At 42.7% G+C, this 25,299-nt stretch overlaps 1 protein-coding gene across 9 annotated transcripts in view; it reads left to right on the forward strand.

Annotated features, from left to right (window-relative positions):
- Positions 1–23,543, forward strand: part of OPCML (opioid binding protein/cell adhesion molecule like) — a 1,013,450-nt gene extending 989,907 nt beyond the window's left edge. For 8 of the 9 annotated variants that reach the window (XM_070489898.1, XM_070489901.1, XM_044752638.2 and 5 more), the window contains one exon: positions 7,097–18,233. In XM_070489898.1, the coding sequence (XP_070345999.1) occupies positions 7,097–7,197 (101 nt within the window). In that variant the 3' untranslated portion in view covers positions 7,198–18,233. The other variant, XM_070489899.1, reaches the window with a different exon arrangement.
- The last annotated feature ends 1,756 nt before the right edge of the window (positions 23,544–25,299 follow it).

The raw sequence follows: 25,299 nt of genomic DNA on the forward strand, positions 1-25,299 counted from the left end.
AGGGAATGAGTCAGAGAGAAATACCAATGCTTTTAGCTGATGACAGCAGTGTAATCATTTGTATTTTCCCCAACCTGCAAAATGTCAACATATTAGAAAAAAAATATGCAGACATTTCACATTTCATTCCTGATGAGCTTCCTTGTCCTTCTCTCGCACCCCCAGCCTCCTCTATCTGAATCATTGACATCTGGCTATTAGACTAAGCATTTAGAATTTAACACTGAGCGTTCAGGGTGTGCTGATGTCAGCAAACACACAAGAGCTTACGGTTTGACATCGACTAAAGTCTTGTCACTTTCAGGTCTGTGATGAGCTGACAGATTTGAATTAACTTCTTGAGCTTTTGTCTTTTTGGTGAGCACAAAACAGGCAATGTTGAAGAGAAGAAAACAAAGATGGCTGCCCTTTCTTGCCTCCTTAACTGCATGTCCTCTTTGTGCTGCAAAGCCCGGTTAATCTTCCTTGTGAAACAATGCAGTGCTATGTCTTCACTGTAATTAAAGACAATGGAGGAAAGTTCCCTTTGAAGGGGAGTGATGCTCCCTCACCAGCCCGCTGAAGCCTGCACTGCTGAAAATAGGTTTATGTTTCACCAACAAGTGGAGCGCGTGCATCCGCTAATTAGATTTCCTTGCTCCTCTTTTAATCACCAAGAGCATCATTATCCTTTTGGTTCCTCATTAGGAAGGTCACATAGTTCATATTCATACTTACAAAACCCATCCAAATTTCAGAACAAAACTGTATCTTCTTAGATTTCAGATTCTTCATTGATCTCACTGTTATCACCAAGTTCAACTTGCCTGTGGGTCACCTTTTCTTTTCTTTTTTTAATGTCATCACCCTACCACCTGCTATTTTAGTAGAATTACTGCTACACAGTCTACTGTTGCTGAAGAACTGTGCCATATTCTCATTGCAATCATGGAAAGGAGAAACAGTGACACATTTTAATACCTTCATCGTTTGTAATGTACACTCTGTTTTTAAGCTTCGAAATCTCTTACAAGGCAGGATCTCATCAGTAAGCTTGTATATTTTTTCTGGGAGCTTTGTGCTGAGTTTGGGTACTTTGATTTTCAACACCTGCTGCTCCAGAGGGTGATCAGCCACCCCTTGAATATGGCAGCAAACTCTTAGCTCCAGGATTGTCAGCTCTGATGCTTCATTCTAACCTAAGCCCTCCATCAGATTTGCTTTTTAAAAATCTAATGTTCAGTATATTTAATTTAACAAAATAAGTAGCCTCTCCAAAGTGGATTTTATTTATTTACTTGTCTATTTCTTTATTTACTTGTCTCACCCCTGCTGAGCTTCACATCTGGCCGTAACATCTTCCCTCCAGCCCAGAGTGCGTGTACCAATTGACCTTTATGCCGTTTACCATTTCTGGAATTTATCTCTTGATCATTTCTGTCTCTCTATCTCTTCATTCTATATGCTCAAGACTAACTTATTTTTGTCTGCATATCTGTCCCTGAGGTATTTAGTTGTTGTCATTGTCATTCACTGTTTGTTTTGTGGCTTTGTATCATCACTTAAGCTTTTATTTTCAAAGATGCTCAGCTTCAGGCATGAAGGAAGCAATTAAGTTTTAGCATTGAAAAGGGTGAGAAAGGAGGGGCTGGAATAAGGGGAAAAGGTTCAATGACATGTTCTCACTTTCAATTTATCCCCTGAAAATATTTACTGAAGCCTGATGTTCGTAACAGCATTACAACAACTCATTCTGTTTGAATTGAGTCGCTGTTAACCAGAAATAAAGGTTCCTTAGGTGTGGCATTTGCCCAGAGAAAGAATTGGGCTTCCAAATATGCTTCTTCAGGAGACTGGCCTTTTTCCTTCCCTGGGAAGCTTTGTCTGGCTGGAGCCGCCCCAGGGCTTCTCCGGGGAGACCAGGGCATGCGCCAGCCACAGCCAACCTGCTTTCAGCTAGTGTGTGACAGTCATCTTTGAGAACCTAGAATTCCACAGGGTCTCTTTATTTAAAGCAGAATCCCCACAAAAGATGCTATTTTAGAGATCAAGAATTATTGTCCTGGTTCTGACTCACCTAATATTTGTTTAGCCTTGTACTCAGTGATGTTCCACATCATCTTTAATCCTCAGAGCAACTCTGCCAATGTAGACAAAACTACCCCTCATTTTATACATTAAAAAAGACTGTTTCAGAGAACTTGACCATCCCACCCAAAACCGTCCTGCTAGCGAGTAGCAGAGCCAGAACTCAAAGTCAGTCCCCTCTGACACTTGAATTCAATCCTCTTAAGACTGTCCAAGAGGCAGGATATTCCTGGAGGAAAGTGGTGTTGGATTATTTGTCCCAAACGTCTTTCTTCTCAGAATCCGAGAGGGTTTAAAAAAATACTTGTTTGGGGGCCGGCCCGGGGGCAAAGCGGTTAAGTGCACACATTCTGCTTCGGCGGCCCAGAGTTCCCCGGTTCGGATGCCCGGTGCAGACGTGGTACCACTTGGTTGCCATGCTGCGGTAGGCATCCCACAATAAAAAGTAGAGGAAGATGGGCACGGATGTTAGCTCAGGGACAGTCTTCCTCAGCACAAAGAGGAGGATTGGCAGCAGATGTTAGCTAAGGGCTAATCTTCCTCCAAAGAAAAAAAAAATATTTGTTCATTAATTTAGACAAGGACTGAGGATGTCCAAGGTCTTAACAGAGGACAAGCTCTTTGTGGGCAAAGACTGTGTCTATCTTCCTCTCTGAAAATAGAGCCTGTGCATGGCAGGCACCAAGAAATACCCGCTGAGCCAATGGCTTTGGCTTTCCAAGGCTAGCCTGGGGCCGTTTCCCTTCCAGAGGGATCCTTTGTCCTTGGACCTTGACATGGAGCTTGGCTTTGGACCTCTTCCAGAGCCCTGCTCAGTACCCACACCCTCCTTGGGCCTCACAGCGAACCAACGGTCGCTCTCAGCAGCAGATTCCCTATCTCACCCATGTCACCTCCTCACTCTCAGCTACCAGAACCTCACCTCAGACTCAAGGTATTTAGAAAAGATTGAAATAAGCCAATATTAGCCTGAACTAAGAAGAGGATGGTAGCAGGTGTGGAACCACCAGAGCAGCAGTGACCAAGGTCACATGACTACTTTGCACCAGGCACCGTGCTAATCACTGATCTTTTATCCTGTAAACTCCCATTATTATTATCCCTATTTTCAGTGACAAAGCTGAAGAGTACCTTGTCTGAGATCAGATAACTGGCAAGACACAGTCAGGACTGAAACCCAAATTGGTCTGACTCCAAAGTTGCCAGGATTAGTTGCAGTTTTATGGTGGTCAGCGACTTTACTCCGAAGGAAGGTTAGGCCTGCAAAGATAAGGCAATGAAGCCGAGGAGACAGACGCATGGAAAACCGTTCCTCAGGTGCCTGTTCCGCCTCTGTGTCAATGGTCTCTGCTCCTTAGTCTTTCTTTCAGGCCCATCTTTTCTTCAAACACTTGTCCTTTATCCAGGTGCATTTCAGGTTAGCTTTCTGTAGTAGAACACATAACTAAAAATCTGCCTCACATTTCCAGATCCTGGATTCTAGGTTTGAGATAAGAAATACATTTCTCCTTATTTCCACCAAAAAAAAAAAAAAGAAAAAGAAAAAGAAAGAAAAGAAAAGAAAAAAAAAGAAGAATGAAAACACCATTTGAATTTCTGACCCTGTTTATTGAAATTAAAACTGGTGTTATCATGGGTCCCATGTACCTAGAGAAGTCCATGCAGCTGTTATCTGCAGAAACCATGGTATAGGAAAGCCAAACTCAAATAGACTTCCGCAAACGTGAGTTCAAGCTTTAGTGCTACCACTGCCGAGCTCAGGTGAAGAGTTCCTCTAGTAGCTTCGCCTCCCTGTAATAAATTCCTTGAGCTAAAATTTGTAAAAGCCTCCTACCAGCCTACGGGCAAAAGTGAGCCCTGAGTGAGCATGGATGGGACCACAACAATTAGATAAACAGCAGCAATCCATCTCTTCTTTATTAAAACACAGAGAAGCATTTGCGGAATCAGATGAGCGGCTTTAGCACACAGAAGCCCTATGGGACAGACCCAACCCAGTTGCTTCCTCTTCTTCATTTCCAGTAGAATCAGATTTACTGTAAAGATGCAAGTAAAGAATCAGTTCATTGCTGACAACTTTTGTCTCACGTTCTTCCAATCAAGAGAGGGGTACACAGATGTGAGCTACGCTCTACCTGCTCTGAACACATTCCAAGAGCCCTCCTGTAGGCCGCTCCCTGTACTGTCCTTTGGCCCAGCTGCTGAATCTCAAGTGTGTCCAGGATCCGTAGGATGAAAGCAATGCTAGATTTGATCTCTATCATAGTGGATTAGATTAACTCTTTGGCCAGAATAGCTCAGTCATTTCTCATCGACTGATTGACCAAAGGTGCTTTGGCAGTAAATGGCCATATTGTCTGATTCTATAAAGCAGGACTCATCATACCTGCTAAAGAATGAAGCTCCCTGAAACTGCATAGAAAATGAGGCCAGAAAGGGAAACTTTAGGGTCTAAGAATGTTTGACGCCCTCTTGCTGTCTCAGGAGATGACATGCCAGGTGCAGAAAGCCAGAGTGGTGAGGGCCTTATACCAACTGGAAAAGGCCATCTGGCTGCTCACCAGCTGTCCCTTCTAGCACCAGCTGTGGAGTTTCCATTCATACGATAACTCAGGATGCTAACAGGAAAAGAGCCTTAGAGGTCATCAATCCCACTCTCCTCTCGCTCGTTTTCAGACGGGAGAACCCAGGCCAGAGAAGAGATTTCACCTAGCGAGGGAATAGCAGAGTCACATAGAGAAATCAGATCTCCAGATTCCCAATCCATTATTCCTCTCACCACATGATGCTATGGTCCCCAGAAAACATGCACAAAGGATCATTTTCCAGAGAGAGGAAGTGGAGTTGTAATAATCAAGGGCAGAGACTCTAGACAGACTGACTCAGTTCTAACCTCGCTCTAGATGTATAACTTGTCTGATCAGAGGTAAGGTACTTAACTGCTCTGTTCTCCAGTTTCCTCCCCACTTAAAAAATGCCACTGGTACATAGCTCATAGAGTTTTGTGAAGATTAAGTGAGTTGATATATATTTATCATTTAGAGCCATGCTTACCACAGAGAGCACGATATAGATATGTGTTATCATTAGCATCCTAAGCAAGCTGAGCAGCCTCTATGTCTACTGATTCACCCTCACTGTTTCCACAATTTGGAACACTCAACTCAGGCTGGACAGTGGTCGTTAACTCTGCCTGGTCAGCACCAAACATCTTATGGCACTGCCACACCATCAGAAATACTCATTTCTCTTTATGATTCTGCCTCCTTCTCTCTCCATATCTTACCCTTTTATGCTTTGCCTTCCTAAAATACTTCTCTTCTCCTTGTTTTAGTTCTGTCCAACCTTGTGCTGGTAGTATGACATCCACAGGAATGCTTAAGTCTACTGGTAGAACTCGGAATAAACTGACTCCTACACTAAGACCTCTGTCTGTCTGGAGTGGAGCTTATTAGAGCTTCAATTGCTCCTTAAGTTATTATAAACATAATGAATTAAACAAAGACACACACATACACCACATGCATGTATATACACTTATATATAACTAGTTTAATATGTATCATATATATATATATATATATAAAACGCAAGATACTTTAAAGAAACATACGGGTCTTAACAAATCTGCATTGCTCATTTCCTTATAAACTCATTTAAATATCTAAATCATTCATCTTTTGCAGAAGACAATATAGAAAATTACCTTGAATTTCAACTTGGGCATTTTCCAACTCAGTGCATTCTGCAGGCCAGTATGATTCCTTAGGATAAATGTCTGGACTGATGGAAGCCCCAGAGTCAGGCTATTTTCTATAAACATTTATGGAACCTCCATGGGGATTGTAGCATGGGGATGGGGTCTGGATCCTGCCCTTGTTTATGAATCCTTTATAACAAAAATGCAGAGAAATATGAGCCAGACTCTCAAGCTATCACATAAATATGAACTTTTAGTAAATAGGAGAATTGTGAACATTGTAAATCAGAGGCAGGAAAGGTGTCCGTGTTGCAGTCCCTGGAGTCAGAACATTGGATGCTCACTGCTGACGGGAGCGACCCATACTTCCCCAAGCACAAGGTCAGCATCAGACACTGATGCGTCACCCCCGGGACCTTGGAAGAGGTTAGGACAATAATCCCAACTCATGTGCTTTGTCTTCTTGAGGACAGCAGATGAAGGGAAAGGAATAGCACTTATGATTCTGTGGTCTGATTTCACAGTGGAATGAGAATGACTCACTGCAGCTCGGTGAAAGGGCCAGCGAGAGGGAAGAAGTAGGAGGCAAAGGAAGAGGTCCGTCAGGCCGAGTAGCTAGGTGACAGGCTGGACTGAGAATGCTGAGTCCTCTTTGTTGCGTTTGGGGAGGCACCGCTGACTACTGGGGTAAACCCAATCCCAGTCTTTAAAACTCTCCAGTATACTTACTCATTCCTCCTCAGTGACTTCAGGAGGAGCTTCCACAATACCTAAGTCACACAAGACGAAAAGTCCGCCACATTGACACTTGGACTCCTGTTGCTCACAAAATGTTTATTTTCCTCTCTCCTTCCCCCTCCACCTACTTCTCTCCACTCCGTCTCTCTCCTCCCCCGTGCCTCTTATCCTTTCCCCTCTCAGCCCTGTCTGCACTGGACACTGTTTCCAAGGATAGTGTACAATTAGAGGTGCTGCTTGTGAAGCAGCCAACAGTCCTGCCGTATCATTCACCCAGTCTGCTGCCTTAATGTTTCAGCCCATAGGCCTAGCTGACTGCCACTGCCTCCCTCTACTTCCTCAATTTTTCAAGCCCCAGTCTTGAAGAGCAGGCTGTAGCAGTCAAGGCATCTCAGTGATTTGCCCTTTTGAGTTTCTCAATACTCCCAATGGATACTTTCCCTGTATCCAGACTTGGAAGGGTCCACGGTAGGAGGTGGAAGGTGGGGGAATGCTCACAGAGAAGCATGTCTGTTTATTTGCTTGTCAGGAATTGAGTATGGTACCCTTTGGGTACATGCTAATGGGTCTGTCTCTCTTTCCCCTACACAGGGCCTGGAGCAGTCATTGATGGTGTAAACTCGGCCTCTAGAGCGCTGGCTTGTCTCTGGCTATCAGGGGCCCTCTTTGCCCACTTCTTCATCAAGTTTTGATAAGAAACCATAGGTCCTCTGAGCAACGCCTGCTTCTCCATATCACAGACTTTAATCTACACTGCGGAGGGCAAACCAGTTTGGGCTTCTTTTTGTTTGTTTGTTTCTGTTCTTCTTCTTGATTTTTTAAATTTTTAGGTGTTTTGATTTGTTTATTTGATTTGTTTTTTCCAGTTTGAATGAGTGGGGTTGGGGGGAGGGGTGGGCAGGGTTCTACCATGTGTAGGATGATCATTCATTGGTGTGTCCAAAATAGAATCTGCTCCTGCTGCCTTGGCCCTTCCTTTTCCTCTGCTTCTCTCCCCATCATCATCACCACCAACCTCTCCTCCCACCATGTTCCAAACCATAAGCTCCATTTGGGAAAAAAAATGTGCCTCATGATAAACACTCTAAAGACACAACTTGACTTACAATGTAGTGCACAGCAAGAGTTATATCCAAGTGTCCTATTATCCGTGTCTTTTAAGGTATGGACCATTTTCCTGATTATAATGTACATATCCCTCCCTCCAAGTTTATTATTATCTAATTACATTAGGGGTCACATCCCCTCTTTCTGAGAACTTATCTCAATATATCCATATCCATATATATACATACATATAATCTTGCCATCTTCTGTAACCGCTCTGCCCTATGCACTTTCTCCACCAGCTACAGGGATTAGGAGTTTGGGGCTATGCACACAAACTAAAACTAAAAATTGAGAAGTCAAGGGACAAAAAAAAGGGGGAAGCATTTGGAGGATGGTACTTCTCTTTAAAAAATGCTGTCTAACACATAAAAAATGATGCATAGATGGCTGATTATTTACGTTTTATCAAGCTATCAAAGTAATCATATGGTTATCCATCTACTCAGTTGTCTGATTTATCTCTCCATCCAATTATCTACCCACCAGTCTTCCTATCTAGCAATCTATTTACTCTATTTATCAATCTATCACTGTAATTATCTAATACTTTTTTCTGTTTCTTTCCCCACTACTCACTATCAATTCATCACCATATTAATTTCTAATCATACTGTGTCTATTCCACTGTATTCATTTCTCCTCTACCTTCAGCAGACATTGCCATCTTCAAAATTACCTATCAACGTCTCATGTGAAAGCCAATGATCTCACAGGCCAACAACATAGAAAAGCAATATGTCGTGGACTCTTTGGAATGTGGTGTTCTATCCACCCAAAGTAGATGCTGTTAACTGATGGACCAAAGTAGCAATCTAAAGGTCAGTCACTCACTATTCCCGGAAGAGACTGTTTCCAAAAACATCTTCTTGGGAAGCAGATCAGCCCTGAAAAAGCCTTGAGCAGTACTGTGTTTCCTTCTTTCACACTCAAAGGGCCAACGTGCCAACCTTCATGCTTTTCTCAGCCTTTCAAGAAAGTGCATGTCAGGAACCTATGAGATTTACTCCATGGCTGACTTTTCTTAACAAGAAGAGTGTAAGGAAAAAACCACACGTCTCTCTCTGCAATGCGAAGAGAGTAATCCACTTGTCTGAGTGCAATGATTTCAGCTATTGTCTCCTCTCTGCTCCAGTTTTGGTTTAACCTGTTTGAAAAATATCCAGTACAAAGCTGATGGAAGCCAATTACATGGCGGGTGTGTTGACAACTCTGGTATTTGTTTCAGGAAGCTCTTCTGAGCTGAGGGTACTTGAGCAACTGACTTAATTTCCAAGCACTTGATTAATACAACACTGAAAACAGAAGGGGGAATGTGTGAGTGACACACAGTTTCCTCTGATACAGGCTGCTTTTCCAGGGGCTTTGGGGCTTTGTCCTCAGCTCTCCATGTTCATAGCAGATCCAGCATACAAACAAGAGCTGACCTGACCTTTCTGCATCATCTTCTGGGACAAGAAGGACTCAGCCTGCAAGGGTGCCTGTGATCCAAAAGAACGGCATTGAAAACCACGCAGGTAGTGCCTCTCTCTGCCTCTGCTGCAGGGACTGATGGACTGAGAGGATGAGAAAGAAGCATCAGCAATGACTCTCTCACAGACCTGCCCGCCTCAGCTGGAAAACCCTTTCAGGTCCACAGTCTAAAAAATAATAAATATGAGCTCTATAGAGTTCCATTCTCTAGCGCTTAATTGATCTTCTTCCTCCAATACAAGTGGCCTCTTTGTTTTTGTCCATTATGACACATGAACGTGACATACACAGTGAAATATATGCATAGATATATATACATAGATATATGAATATATGTGTACACATACAAACATAGACTGTCTTGGCAAACAAAAAGCTAGGCGCTTTCATAAGAGTTAGAGCTGGTGTGAGTGAAATTAATATTACATTTGCCAGCTGTAAACAGACATCTGCATCTCCTAGTGAGCTGCCAGGAGCCAGATTCTGGAAACATAAATGATGGGCCAAAAGTGGCATATCGATTCCAAGTTCCACCAACAGACACAAAGTCAAAATTAAAGGTTGGATGGCAATGTTTCAGAACCGTCACCACATTCAGCACGTGGAGTCGGGTTGGTGTCAGAAATTGTATGAGAATTAAATGTGTCATTTGAGTCTTCTACTGATAATAAATTTGTTACTTTGTAGTAAAATAAATGTAGAGGCTATGGGGAGTGGATGGTCTTAAAGAACACAGTGCTTGAAATGGACAAGCTGTACATGTTCTTCACTCCAAGACTGTTCTAGAGGAAGAAACCCATCCTCCTTTGGCCAGGAAGATCTCCAGCACCTTTCCAACACAATGAGGCTGGGTCTCAGTCACTAGGGCACTCTGTGCTGCCCTCCTCCACTGGATACCAGGAAGCACCTCTGGTGGTTACTTATTCCAGCCACGTTTCAGAGGAACACAATCCTACAGTCAATCCTCATCTGTCTGGGATAAAGGAAACCAAGTAAATAAGACCCAAGGACTGGGCACTGGGAAAGAACATGACTCTTGTTCACGACAGACATGCTCCAGCTGCTGTGTTGTTTGGGTTACTTGCTTGGGGGTGGCTCCATATGACAGTAGCTACTACTCAACATTTTGAAGTATATAGAACAGTAAATAGTGACTAAAGACAATATCCAGACTCACAAATGCTCTTTCAACTTTACATAAGGAGGGTGGATACATAAGGCCAGCTGGAAAGATTTTTTTCAAGGTGCCAATGGTTCAGTGGGGGCAGGGGTAAAGTATGGAAAAATAAACAATCTCTGAGTAACCTATAGCTCTTGACGGTTTTCCACATGAGAAGGAAACCAAACAAGGCTTATCAAGAGATTAGGCGAGAGGAATTTAGCAACTTAGTTACTCTGAAACCCTTCCCCTTCCCAAAACAAAGTCCATATGTACTTCCACCAAAGTAATGCCAATGAAAGTGCTAGTGTTAAGGCCCTTGCCAAGCTCGTTTTTCAGTAGTTTAATGTCAAGTGCCTGATACAGTCATTTACAAGTCTAAGCAAGTGCGTTTAGTTTTTCTCATTCTTGTTTTAACTGGGGGAGGGAGGGCATATAGGGGAGTGGTGGTCAAAACATGCACGTATTTTATTCCCAGAGCATTGTGCATGGTTATTCTGCTGTAACTGTTACCAACTGAACAAAAGAAAAGGTAAGGCTTTGTATGTAAGAGAGGCTTGGACGTCTTTCCCCTGAAACCCATGCTTCATATTAGATGATACATTTCACAGGCGGAGTGGTTATTCTAGTGGGAAGTGTGCTCTGGGACTCCAGAAACTCCACAAACAAGGATGAGTTTAAGGATATGTTTCTGCATCAGTCCAGTCAACTTGCTCTCAACATGCAGGAGTCAGCAAGTTCTACCTACTCTGGAAGAACTCTCACGTGAAAAGAGTAGAGAACCTCAAAGCGGGCAGTTGATCCCAAAGAGAATTTATCGTGGAAATTGCGTTTAGGAGTGGCTGTAAACTGATTGCTCTAGTTTTGGTTGATTCTTCCAGTGCCATTGGGAATGTCTCCTCCTTTGTCGTTGTGCATGGATATCATCAGCCCCTTTAGCAGAAGGGGGCGAGAATGTCTGGAGATGAGGTGAGATATGGGCTCAGGGTCGTCTTTCCCAGTGTTACCGAGTCCTCACCAGAGAAAAACTGGCTTTGCAATGCATGGAACAAGTTCTCTCCAAAATCCCCCCACCAAAAAAAAAAAAACCCAATTTCTTTTCTTTTTTAAAAAAAGCGAAGTTCAATCTGTTTGGAATTAGGGGAAGCAGCATACAATTTTTCTTCTTGGCAAAACTCATTTTTTCTCTTTTTCTCAAACAATGAGAATCTTTTGTTTTCATTTTGCATAAGCCCTATTCCTGAAAACTTTACCCAGCCGCCTCCCTTCCTATTATCCAAAGCTTCCCTGTCTTCTTATTTAAAGACAAATAAGTTAGAGCAGCTGCAGCACAACTTCACAGGTGTGTAACTAGAAGACAACGTTTTCTAAAAGTGACCAGAAGATGAGAACACCTAATGATCACTAAAAGCAAACAAATAAAATGCCAATCTCATTTCCCTCTTTTCTTGCTTAAGAGAAGAGAAGTAAATGGAAGGAGGAAGAAATAGATATGCAATTAAAAGATGTGGCAAAAAGATAGAGCTGAACCAGTGCAATTTAGCTGTCAGGTGCAGAGTACTCAGAGTCCAAAGGAACGTGGAGTGGACTTAATTAGACACAATTGTCTTCATCCTGAAAGTAGTCAGCTAAGCCTAATTTCCAGTGTTTTGAAAGAGATTCCTTTTTGTTTCTTTCAAAGGCACACAGTTGTTCCAGTTGTTCCATGCCACTGAATGCAGAAAGAAAGATTGTGAACCCTCTACTCTCCTTTTGGGGCCACGTTCTACACTACTGGCAGAGTTATAAGAATATCAATAATAGAATGATAAGTAATAATAGCTGCCCTTGTGTTAGTTAAAGGGAGCATTTTTAATCATTCAGAAATTTTTGTGACATGTAAAGTGCAGTTGTGAGGAATGTGTGGGTATACGAAAATGTATCTGTCAAGTTCAGAGAATTCTAGATTTAAAAAAAATATATGACTTATCAATGGTGCCGTTATAGCTGTGTCAGACAATGGGTGTGCCCATTCTCACAATTATCCTTAAAATAAATCTATGTTCAAATGCTTTAAAAATTTATCACATGATACAAGAGTATAACTTTGTCAACCTTCTAGAGTTATTTTTTCTTTTATTTTCTTTCTTATTTTTTCCTTTAAAAATCAATGAAGACTTGATTTCTGTCTATAATTGTATTAAGGGTGAATATACTACCTGAATTTTGTGCATGTTACATTGTAGTTGTAACCTTTTCTAATTCAGGATGAATACGAGATGGTTGTGATTGTGCAGTGTATCAATAAAGTTCAAAGAAATTTGTAACTTTTGGGGGGCTGTTTATTAGGACATCCCAAGAGTATGCAGGAATGGAGAAAAGTGAAGGAGGCTATGCTTCTCCCATGTGTGTGTTTTAGGCTTTGGGGAGTAGATGCAATCAGAAAACTGAGTAGCCTATTTCTCTCTCTCTCTCCCTCTCTCTCTCACACACACATGCACATACACACTATATGAAGGTAGAAGGCAGTCTAAGCATTTTCCATTTTACACAAGTATATCAAATATCTATGCCATTTATAAATAGTGTAAAGTGCAGTTGCAACTTCAAAGTCTAAATTATTTATTGACCTAGGCTAAAATGAATTCGGAAGGGAAGTTTCAGAAAAATATGGAGCAGATACTGCTCAGTTTGGGCACTCTACTCCTGAACAGTTCCTGTGGTTTGATTCCAGTGAATTAAGCACCACTTTGACAAGAGTAAGTATGAGAAGATATGGTGACTATGATGTACATACATACTTAAAAGCATAGGGATTAATTGTCTCAATCTTAGATTTTAATGTAGTATACATATGAATAATAACATGAGAAAGAGACCTGGAAAAGAAGTTCCATTGACCTGATTGCCTTTTCTAAAATGCCTTTCTCTTTCAATCAAACTCTAACTCCTCTACTTTCATCACACATTCTCTTCTGAAGGAATGGACATTACCCTCTTTCTTACAACTCAGCTTCTCATCAAGCATTTATACATCAATTAGTGCTTCCTAGTTCTGCCTTTAACTAGATAGGTGATCTTGGACTAGGCACTTGACCTTGCTAGTCTTTGTTTCCTCATCTGTACCATTTGTGAATTTATACCCCTCATATTCTAGTTCAAAATTCTCTGGACGGTTTTGATTTCTCTTTCAACTATTAGGTTTTTCATGACTTACCCTGAATAAAGCTTTGGGCCAGTGGCTAATTATGGTTTGGGAATTTGCAGAAAGTGGGTTAAGATTTTTCAGTTAATTTGAGAGCATGGCTAGCTTCTCCGGCCAAAGATCCTGAGTTGGACTTGGGAAGTTTGTTTCTTGTTGGCTTCCTAGGAAGACAAGGGCTAATCCTCGACCTTTTATGACTTAGTCTCCCCCACAGGGGATGGAACACAGATGACTTGATAGACTAGATCATGTTCCTTGTAGATTAAAATACCAGGGAAATGGTAGGTACCAATGATTGAGAGTTTCCAATTTCCTCAGACTGTTAGTAAAATCATGACTTGTTGATGAAATGAATTTCCAGTTCCTCTAACCATCTTAATACCTTTAGTGCTCTCTTTTCCCCTCTTTTTACTTCTTCCTTTTAATATTCTCTTCTCATCCACACCTGATCTTCTCCTGTTCCTGTCCATACCACATCATTTACTCATCTATCTACTTTCCTGCTGGCATAGACATTTATCAGTCTTTCACTTCATCTAGCCACTCAGCTCCATCAATCATCAATGTATCAATTTATTCCTCCATCAGCTAACCACTCACCTATTCATTCACATATTATTTCCCCATTTATCTGACCCATGTTCCATCTATATACTCACACACCTCCCTAATATGACCATTCCCTATCTATTTATTTAAACCATCTATCCATTCCTCACTTGTCAATCCATCCACCAAGCATCCTCCAGCTAGCCTTTTGCACACATACTTATTTACCAACCCACTTCAAGGTAATGAAAATCTTCGCTGTTATCTCTCCATTCTGCAAGAGAGGATTTATCTAGTTATTCTTATGTATAGCAGCTAAACAATTGATGCATTTTTGTTCTCCTCACCCAAAATACACCCTATTAAAAACATATATATAGAGAAGTGCTTCAGGAAATATATTAAGGGCATATTTGTTCCTAGTATGATGTATTACAATAAGAAGAAGATGGGGAACTGGGAGTGGAGTGGAAATACCCAGATAAGCAGATGCCCATGTTTAACTTTCTAACACTGGGAACGCAGTCATGCAATGAACATAACAAATGACTGAAGGAACAGATAGGAGAGACCTCAACTGGCAACTGCTCTTTCTTTTCTGTTTGATTTTCTCTTGAATAGATTATTTATTTTGATGAAAACTAGGGGATGAGACTAATTGGTACCAAATCCTATGATCAGTTTTGAAATCCAAAACCCTCAGGCTACAAACGATACTACCTTCCTTTAACATGTTCATTTGCTCATTAGGAAATCTTTTTTTCTTTAATTTTTTCCATTTATTCATTTATCCATGCATTACATTTAGTAAGGAACTCCCCTTAAGGAGCTCACATCCAAGTTGTGAAAACAGCTGTATAAAAAGAAAAATTACAGCATAATATGGCAAATGTTATGATAGAGATATGTGAAAGTGACTGCAGAGGGAGCAATATTGGGAGATGATTAGGAAGCTTCTTTGTCCCCCCCAAGGATGAAAAGCTGGGATGTAGAGCTAATATAGACAGTGGACATGGTGAACAGACATTACTGCAAAAATAAATGGGGTACTGGGACCATGGCACCTTTCAGTTTTCAGATATTTATTGAAGAATGAATAAATATCTGTTGGATGAATAAGTACCATTCATTCCACTTTCCAAGGAGTTAAAACTATAAATGTTTTATAGGGGTTAAAGGAGTTAAAACTATAAATGTCCAAAGGGTCACACTATGCAATTGGTGGCAAAGCTGACACAAGATCTTCTGGAGAGGGAGATGTACCATCTAGAATGTCAAATCTGGTTAGAATATAAAGTTTCGTTCCCACATGGGATTATAGAGCATATTATCTTTCGCTGGATCTCAAAGCTCCAAGAGTCTTTCTGATGGGGTATGTCATCCAATGAGGGAAAGAGAAAACAATGAGTGGGAGCTTGGGCATATCAGAGACTGAAGGTGAGAGGCAGAGATTAAGTGTGGACTTGCTGAAGAGTTTCCTCTAACCCAAGTTTCTCCAGATAAGAGTGGCCTAAAACTCTGGAATTTAGGATAAACTACTTGGCTTATTTGCATTTAAGTGCTTCCCAACAGCATCTCTTACTTCAAAAATAAGAATATTTACAGTTTTTTATCTCTCCGTTATTTGCTATGTCCTGTAAGACATATTTCCTTTTATTTAAAGTCCTCCAACCTAGTATTTTCTCCTCAGAGACAAAGTGTGATGTGTGTGTGTGATACAGGGGGAAATTGTTTTTAAATTCTGGCCTCACAAGTTACAAGTTACCTTGGACCAATTTCTTCCCTCTCTGAACTTCCATCTCATCTTTGTTAATACAGTGGTAATAATAAATGCCTCAGGAGACTGCCTGTGGGAGTTGTTAGGGTGACTGGGGGGCGGGGTTATTAAACGTAATATGTGGTACATGTTAGTGGCAAAATAAACGTTAGTTTTTTTCTCCTTCTTCCCTCAGCCTTCCCTCAGTGTCCTTCCTTTCCTGAGCTTCTGTATGATACAATCTCAATTGTGTTTGCTTCTTTCAAAAAAGGAAAAATTACATATATTTTTTATTGAAGTTTAAAAAGGGGAAACCAATCTCTGACTGTTAGATTATTCAAGGATGCAAGCTTGGAAAGTGGGAAGATATTGAGAAGAAATTCAAAGAAATATTGAAAAAATAAAGAAAATAGAACCTAATTTTCAATCTAATAAACTTTTATTAGATAGCTAATATATGACAAGTGCTGAGGATATGAACCTGAGTGTCTACCTTCAAGAAAATCCTAGTCCGGGGAGGAGTGAAAATTCCAGCATAACATGGTAGTGTTTAAGGGTCAGAGGAGCCCGGTAGAGGGCACCTAACCAGAGAGCAGGGCTCAAGACACACTTTCCGAAGATGAGATGTGAGCTGAGTCTTGAAGAAGAAGAAACCAGCTAGGAAAAGAGAGGGAAGGGAGCAAGTGAGTAAGGGAGACGCTCGTCCTTGATGAATCCATACAGGCACGAGAAGCATAGCAAGGCCAAGGAACTACAAGTGCAGATTATCCCAAGAGGGGTGAGGGCGGGGGCGGCATGGCAGGAGACAAGGCGGAAGGGGTAGGCAAGGGCAAGATCCTTAAAAACTTTACAAGAAATGCTGAGATATTGGGATTTGTCCTAAAAGAGGTAGGGGAGACATGGAAGCATGTAATCAGTAGAGTGGCTAGATTGGGTTTGCAGTGTAGAAAGATCACCATGGCAGGAGGGCAGATTAGTGGGCGTTGGTCAAACTGGTAAGGGAGAATCACGTTGGGACAATTGAAATAATTCAGGTGAGAAATGATGAAGTGTAATAAGAAGTAGCAGGAAAATTGGGATGATTTTTAGAAGGTAGATCAAATGGGAAGGGCTGGATGTATGGAGTCATAGACAATGTGAAATATGGGGACTATTCCAGGTTTTCAATTTAGCCAGCTGGGTGGAAGATGGTACCATTCTATGATTTTGACAACTTAGGAGGATGATGAGGTTCCATACAGTTTTTGAAATATCCAGTTTCAAGCATCCTTAGAACGTCCAGGTGGAGAAGTTTAAGCACCATCAGCATTTCCTGAGTCATCTAATTATATCCATCATCATCTACAAGGGATGCATGATTTCCTTCCTCTGCCTCTCACTTTACTTCCATAGGAACTCTAGCTCTTTGGATCATCTGCAATTCATTTCTCATCCTCCATTTCCTCTGTATTTTGATTTTGTCTTAGAAAGGTACTGTTTTTATTGCTTCTTCTGATGGAAGGGTAGAGAGCAGATCTCTGATTAGTCAGGAAGTAATGGAAGATTTAAATGGGGAATGGGGAAACTGCACAGCTGTCCCACCACCCAGGTGAGATTTAGCCATTCTTATGTCCAATACAAAGCGCCAAACCATAATTCACCCAGTGATGAGGGAATAGCCAGGCACTGAGAGTGTTTAAAAGTGTTTTATTACAACTCATCTGTTTTGTTACAGTGAGGCAAGTCCTTTGATGCTCACTTGCTTGTGAACAAATTTCAGAAAGTTTCTTAAGATTCCAAACCTCATCAGAGAGTGACCTCTGACTAAGAGGAATACATTCCATTTGAATGACTCAAGAATATAGATAGACTTCTCGCTCTGTTCAGATTTCTCACAATGATCCCAGAGGGGCCCTCCTAAAACGAGGAGAGGCTGAATCTCAGTGGGAAGCCATGGTATCTTGCTGCATCTCATGACAAGATGATTGTCCAGGTGGCTCTCTCAGTGTGTCAGCACAGAGCCGTGGGAGTCTGAGCCCGTGGGTGTGTGTGTACTTCTGTGAGGTGAGGCAACAGGATCTGCAAGTGGGAGAGAACTAAGGTGAAGTCCTGATTCTGCCATTTACTAGGTGTGTGCCTGTGAGCTTACAGCATAATGTCTTACAGCCTCAGTTTACTCATCTGCAAATAGTCTCAGTAACTATGCCATGACACTGCCGTGAGGTGCATACAAAAAGATGTAATGGAAAAGTACCTGGCAAGCTCCTGGCCTATAGATGATTGGCACAGAGAGGTAGCCGATAAATGAATTTGTTTTCTTGACCCTTTGCTCTGTCTTCTCCTTCTTCCAAACCACCCCCACACCAACCACACATGATGGTCTAGAATAGTGTGAGGGACGGCTCTGCTTAAATGTTATATTTTCAGATTTCTTGTTAGGATCACATGAAATGAAATGTGCAGAGTGCCTAGAAAAGTGCCCACCTCCTAAGTGTTAAATAATACGCACTTCCTCTTCCCTTTTCCCTAGGGCTCCATCCGGTCACTGGAGTACAGATAAGCAAACCAACGCTGGATGCATAGAGGATGTGCCCAGACCCTGCAGGGTGTGTAGGTGCTGTCTGGGCTGGCTGTGCTCGCGGATGAAGGCAGACTGGGCTCTACCCATGGAGCCTGTTTCTTTTGCTCTTGGTCTTGTTCCCTGCATGGTGGATTTGCAAGGACGGTTGCTCTGGTTACAAGACCAAATCACTTCAGTTTCTGTCTCTTCGTCAGTAAAGGTCTCAGGGGAATTAGCTTATTAGAGAAATAGTAGCTGCATGCTTGAGCTGGCTAGGACAGTAAAGGGACTCATCAGAGGTCCTCAGTTACAAAGGCACCGGTTCTTCTCTTGATGAAGCCAGGGTCTCAGTCTCAGTGCTGCAGCAGGCAGCGTGGACAACCCATTTGTGATTTCTCCGTCTCCTATTTTCCACCTTGTGTGATGGTGACTCCAGTGCCTGAGTCAGTCTGCTTGTTTGAATGAGTCCTCTTTGATGTCGATTCCTTGTTGAGTTCCTCACAGAATCCTCTATTGTCCCTGCCTTGCTCTCTCCTGTACTGATCTCTGTTCCGTGGGCAGTTCCAGCACTCTTCAACGTGCCCCTCTCTCTCCTCTTAATTCTCGAGAACCTTAAGAAACTTGAAACTGCTGAGGAGGAGAGTAAGACAAGAAGTGGAAGGTGCCATGGGAGTGAAGAATGCTGTCTTGTGAATATGCTTTTTGTCTTAGCACAGTGAAGCCCACAGGTGAATGTTATATTTTTGCAGACCCATTCCTTGCACACTGTGTTATGCCAATAGCAGTGTGTGTACGGGGAGAGAAGGCAGGCACAAGGGAGAGCAGAGAGAGGGCCAAAAGCTAACACTTATGTGTTTATTGAAATCACACATGGAGCTAGGAGCTTTCACATGTACTAATTCATATAATATTCAGAACACCCTCAGGAATGGTGTGTTACCCTCATTGAGACTCAGAGGCACGCTGCTAGAGACCAGCAGTGTTGGGAAGCCACCACAGGTCTGTCTGAGTCCGCACTGCATGCTCTTTCCAGTTCAACCAAATTGCCCTCTGTTCCCAGGGTTGGCCCCATGTTGCAAAACATATTGGGTTCTATTTACTGAACACAGGAGCAGGTCACTTAAGTCTCTTGTAAGTGTGCTTTCTTTGTGAGCTTTCAGAAAAGAAGGCAGGGGCTTCCATCTCTTGGGAAAAAATGGCACCATGTCCCAAGACCTTCTCTTGGCTCCAAGGGTCAAGTCTAGGAAATGCCTGTGCCCTTCAGCACTGACACTTTTAACTTTCCTATTGAGGAAAAAGCCCCCGATAGTGTTGCCCTGTGGGTGTCTGACCCTAAATTGTGCACCAGTCTGTGAACTTCAGAGAAGCAATATGTAGGAGGGAATCGTCAACCCTACAAAGAACTGAGGAGAGAGAAGAATTTAATTCCAGGCTTCAAGCACACAAGAGAGCATCATATGAGTAAAAGGGAATAGCTTTGCTTTGTTTTCTTGTTTGCATAAAACAAGAGATATCAAGAAAAATCACGGCTTAAGAAGATAGATTATGGACTGTGAAATACAGACTATATTTAATCAAACATCACTCCATTCAGGCAAATGGGAACCATTGACCTTAAATGTATACGTCTATGCAAAAATCTCTCCTTTTCTCCATCTACTCATCTGCCTATCATCTATCCTCTGTAGGATACCCTATAGGGTACCCCCCTCCACCATGCCTAACTCAATGACAGCATGTCGTTTGTGCTTCCTGTTTCGCAAACACCTACAACGGTGCCTGGTACATGGTAAAGTTCAGTATCTATTGAAAGAATGAATCTATGGCTTTGAGCTTAGGCATGATGCGAGCAAAATTTTCATTTGAGCAGAGGCCTTGTAGACATACACTGGACAGAGTGAAAGGGAGAAAGTCATCACAAGGAGGGCAGGAAACGGGGGAGGAAGAGAGCTCTGCGTGAGCCGTGTCTGTGATCCTGAGTGTCTGCTGTGGGAGGTGGTCATGGGTTGGAAAGGATGAGGTAGATATGAGAGATACTGAGGAGGGAGAATCCAGGTGTGTGCCTACTTCCTTTGCCTGAAAGCAAGCAGGCCTGAGTAGAACAGGTAGTCTACTGTAATCACGTTTTTTTGGCTTGTTTGTTTGTTTCTCTTCGGTAGTAATACTAATCTCATAGTTTCGTAAGTCTTCATGTTTTAAGAAGCTTAAGCTTCACCATGCATATTTTTCAGACAAAGCGTCTACAACGCAGAGGCCAATGACTTGTCCTAGGTCTCACAGCTAGTCAGCACCCGGGGTAGAACTGGTGTCCAGGTATCCTGGCTGCTAGTCCTTTGCTTTCCTGATCCTGATCTGCTTCTGCTTCTGCTCTCACTCTAGAACCAGTGTCTTTGCACCCTACCTCCTGCTCTGAGGAAGTCAAACTTCCATTTTCTCACCATATTTGTCCCCGAAAGGGCAACGTATGCCCCACCCTCATTTCCATCCTGCTTACATTGCACCTTCGTATCTTAATTAAAGGACGGAGAACTCAGCAGGAGTAAAACATTACACTAACCTCACTTCCCATCAACTATCTTGAATAAAGACTGAAAAGGGTAATGCGATGAACAGGTGGATTAGATCTAGGCCTTTGGACAGTGGATTCCCAACGTCCCTGGCCCCCTTTTTAAGAGCGTCTACTATGTACCAGCACTGTACTGAGTCCAAAAGTGTCTAGTGGTATTAAATATGCTCCCTGCCTCTGGGAGCATAGGGTAGACTTAAGAGGACAACACACACACACACAAATTCATATAATTAAAATGCTAAATGGTGACATGCATTCCTTAGAGGTCACCTCCCACTGGGAGAAACTTTGGAGGCTGATTAAATCACCGAGATTACTTTAGATGCACAAATGCATCCCTTTCCTATACACGTGCTTTCCCCCCTCTAGTCAAGTTCAGAGCAGGCTACCTTAGGGAGTAAAGCTGAGAAAGAGGCCGTATCTCCCTCCTCCACCCAGCCTAACCATAGGCACCCGGGGGTCTATTGTTTTCTCCTGATAAACAATAAACACCACAGAAGAGAGAGAGGCCCAGATACTGGGGTGGCTGGGCACTCAGCTGCCTCTGTCGTCAACGCCACATCAGTAAACAGCACCACAGCAATCAATTTGGCTTTTTTGATGAAGACGAAAGCATAGAGGAAAACCATTAGAAGAGGTAATAAAGGCCCTTCTTGTACAGTTAATAGAGAGCCTCCTGGATGGAACAAGCCCAGCTGTTGCTGCTGAAAATTTACTTCTGTTTCCAAGTTCAAACAGAGACTAAAACATTGTCTTCGCGGGAATTGATTTTACGTCTTCCAAACACATATGCCACCTTAATTGTGATTTGTGTGATAGTTCAGCTGCTGAAAGCTTTCGTTTATCTCTACCTGGTTAAACAACTTTAAATAATAACAAGTCAATATATCTGTCTATTGACCAGGGTTCTTCTTGCATCTTCCCAGCTTACCGTTGAGGAAGAGAAAGGGGTTTAACCCTTCAGTGCCCCTGTGCCTGTCCCACAGCCATTTCCTTAGTCTTGAATTTAATGGGGACATATAATCTTTTAAAAAGTAAAGTGAATAGAAATATGCAGGTCCTTGTCTGATGTGTTTTCTCCTGTAGAGGCTGTTTTTGTTTTGTTTCATTTTAGCCTCAATACATTCTTCGAGGGAAAAAGTCTGATTTTTGTCAAATTCTTCTGCACTAAATTTCCTCATTCCTTTAGTTACAGAAACTTTGCTTTTGGATTGAGCTTGAGAAAAGGATATTAAAGATGACTGCTTGTTTTGGAAAAGCCACATAAACAAAAAGCGTGTGAGCTCCCATGTGTTTCTTAAGACGTACTTTTTTCATAGTGCTTAATGTTATATAAAGCGGGGTGGGCAGGACAAAGGGGATTATTTTATTCTCATGAACTTAAGGCTAGAGTTCTTTGAAGAGTGAAGATTTCTGTGGTAATGGTGGAGATGGGGAGAAGTTTAGGCTTGTTCGTTTGTTTTTTGATAACCCAAATCATTGTCAGCCAATAGGAAGCCAAGGATGGAGCAGGCCTCCAGAGCTCATCTGGCAGTGCCCTGTCCTTGAAGACCTGCCTGTGAGACAGAATGTACCTAGCCAGCAAGTGGCCATCCTCCTCGGCAAGAGCCATCAGACTCTCCTCTGACCAGTGGGGTGTGCTCCTTCTGTGAACTTTCTCTTGGTGTCAAGGGTTGGTAATGCAGACATGAGTTGAGCTCTGTCTCTCCCTGGGCTGCCCCAACATTTAACCAGATGGCAAGGAGAGGGACTGCCTGAATCCCCAGCTTTCAGTGAACCAGTTACCCCACCCTGACTCCTTCACCCAGTGTTGGCTTGGCTTCTGTAACAGAGCCAAACACGACAGGCTGCCAAGAGAATTCATGTGCATGTGGGCTGCTGGGTAAAACTGCCTGGTGTCAGCACAGTGCGAGGGCACGGAGAGGGCCAGCACGTGGTTATGCTGCTGGGAGAAAGGAAGGTAGACCACACAAAACCCTCCATCCTTGCCTAGGCTGCCATGGGGATGGAGGCAGAGGGAGCTGCTTGTGTCATGAGTTCAGGATTCATTCACATGTTAAGGAGTTTTTTCAAATTTTCACAAACTCTCTTTTAGAGCTTTGTTTTCCAGTTGCTATAAGCCCAGTCCAGACCTCCATTTACAACGCCTTTCTCCATGTTGTGTGCTCACTTTCTTTCTCCCTCCCACTTCTCCCAGAAGGCCCTGTAGACAGAGAATAAACAACAATATTAATAATAATAATAATTCTTACAAAAGATTGCTTATAAACAGTGAGCTGTGAAGATGGGAAGATGTCATTAACTGCTAATTAAGAAAACACTTCTGTTGGGTTTGTGTTCACCTGATAAAGAACCTTTCTTGACTCCTGTTTGTTCTCCCTTTGTTTTCCTCCAGGGCATGGACTATGTATTAATTATCCACGTATCTGCAGCTGTGAATGAGTGACTGAATGAATGAATAAATCTATTTATTAATTTTTTTATTCCATGGCCTGCTTCACTGGGTGTATAAACTTCCTCCTTCAATGTTGATATTGAAATGACATCTGTAGCAAGAGTTTCTAGATGCCATCATGACAGGGACTCTGTCCCCAGTGTTATGGTACCCTGTGTCCATTATACTCACCTGTCTATACTTGTGATAGTGTATTGTGTGTTTGCATAGACAACACTGTAACAATAAAAGCTGTCCATTGCCACCTTCCCAATGCTCTATCAAATGAACTCTTCTTATGTTTTTTATTTTCTATTTCTCTCCAATTCTTGTCCTCATACATAGGTAATTCTACAGAGATGTAAGCATAACAAAGATATAATTCTATATTACAGTTACTAAGATGCAAGTAGGTATCTTCTCCAGATTATTAGTTTGCCTGGGGCAGGGGAAGTACTTCACTTGACATATAATAGTCGCTAAATAAATACATACATGTCCATTGAATTGAACTAGGAAGAGAAGTGCCGCTCCCCTTCTGGATCAGAGCTCAATATTCTCACGTGGAATTGAAGGCTGCAGCCAGAGAAACCTCAGGACGTGTCTCCTTCATTTTCTAATCTAAATAAACTGTCTAACCCATTAAAGCAGGAAAATTCTTTCCGACTAATTGCAAGGGAAAGGAGAGAATGAGGAGCAGTGAGGGAGAGGAGGTGAGCAATACCACTGTCCCACAGAGCCCAGGAAGGGCCCGGGAGAGGCAGTGAGCACTTGATACCCACATCAACTCCAATACGATTCAGCACTTATTTTGCAGATGGAGAAACTGAAATCCAGAGGAAAAATTGCCCAACAAAACAAAGCTAGGCACAAACACTGACGTCTCAAGCACACACTGTTTTCCTCCCAGCCCGGGGGGCTCTTTCACCTGGACTGGCCTTGCACAGAGCCTGGGCCCCCAGTGCAAACCCTGTTTCTCCCCTGGAGGGCTTTTCCAGCTCCGCCTTGTCCACAGCACACCCATGGAAGAGCATGCCCAGGCCGGAGGCTCTCACTGCTGAGGGTAGCTGAGAAGGGCAGGTCTCCCTCTGGGCTGGAAGACTTGCTTAGCTATTTGTTACTCAGACTGAAGGAGCTGTTTCAAAATTTGGGTTTGGGGCAGTCAGCCTTGAAATGCATGCTGCTGGTGAAGGGCACAGGTAGCTGCAGTGCCACCACCGATGCCCCGTAAGCTGCTCAGTTCTTCCTTTGTGCACAGGGGGGCACTAGCAATACACCAGCGGCAGCCCAGCAACCTCAGCTCTGCAGCTGCTGGGGAAGGACTTAATTACACCCACTTCCAAGTGAGCAGAGCCTGCTCTTCAGTGAGCCAGTTCTGCATTGCAGACCTGCTGGCTGTGCTGGCTCAAATGTCACCTCCCTTAGGAAGCCTGGCCTCCTCTGATTAACCCCACTTACCCGGGATCACTCCCAATCCCCATGTCTCCCCAGCGTGTTGGTCAGTTGGCCCTTTACCTTTACATGCTGCTTTTTAACGGATCTCTAGGTAGTTCTCTTTGTCTTCTCTTATTTTAAGTTCCCTTTGTGCAAAGGCCATGTTTTCTCCTGGTAGTCCTGATAAAGGCCTGTGTCTGTGGAGGGGCAATCAGTAAATTTGGTGTGGGGGGAGCACTCTGAACTTGGACCCACAAGACATGTGCTCACATCCATACGCTGTCCATTGCCATGTAACCTCAGGCAAGTCCTTTTACCTCTCTGAGCCTCAGTTTCCTTATCTGTGGTAGTAGCAATAATCATTGCTATGCCATAGGGTTGTTTGAGAGTAATGAATGCAAATAATGTGTGAGCAACTGGCATGGTGCCTGAGCACAGAGGGCACTCTGTAACTGTCTCCCAGATCTGAGTGATGTCAGATCTACTCCCTCACTCTGCACTGGAGATGGCATGTGGTTTCTGTGCCATTTATTTATAGCCAGCCCTGTGCTTGGCACTGGGTAAGAGCCCTAAAGAAGACACAGTTCCTG

Source organism: Equus asinus, chromosome 20 (genome assembly GCF_041296235.1).
Source record: "Equus asinus isolate D_3611 breed Donkey chromosome 20, EquAss-T2T_v2, whole genome shotgun sequence".
NCBI lineage: Eukaryota > Metazoa > Chordata > Mammalia > Perissodactyla > Equidae > Equus > Equus asinus.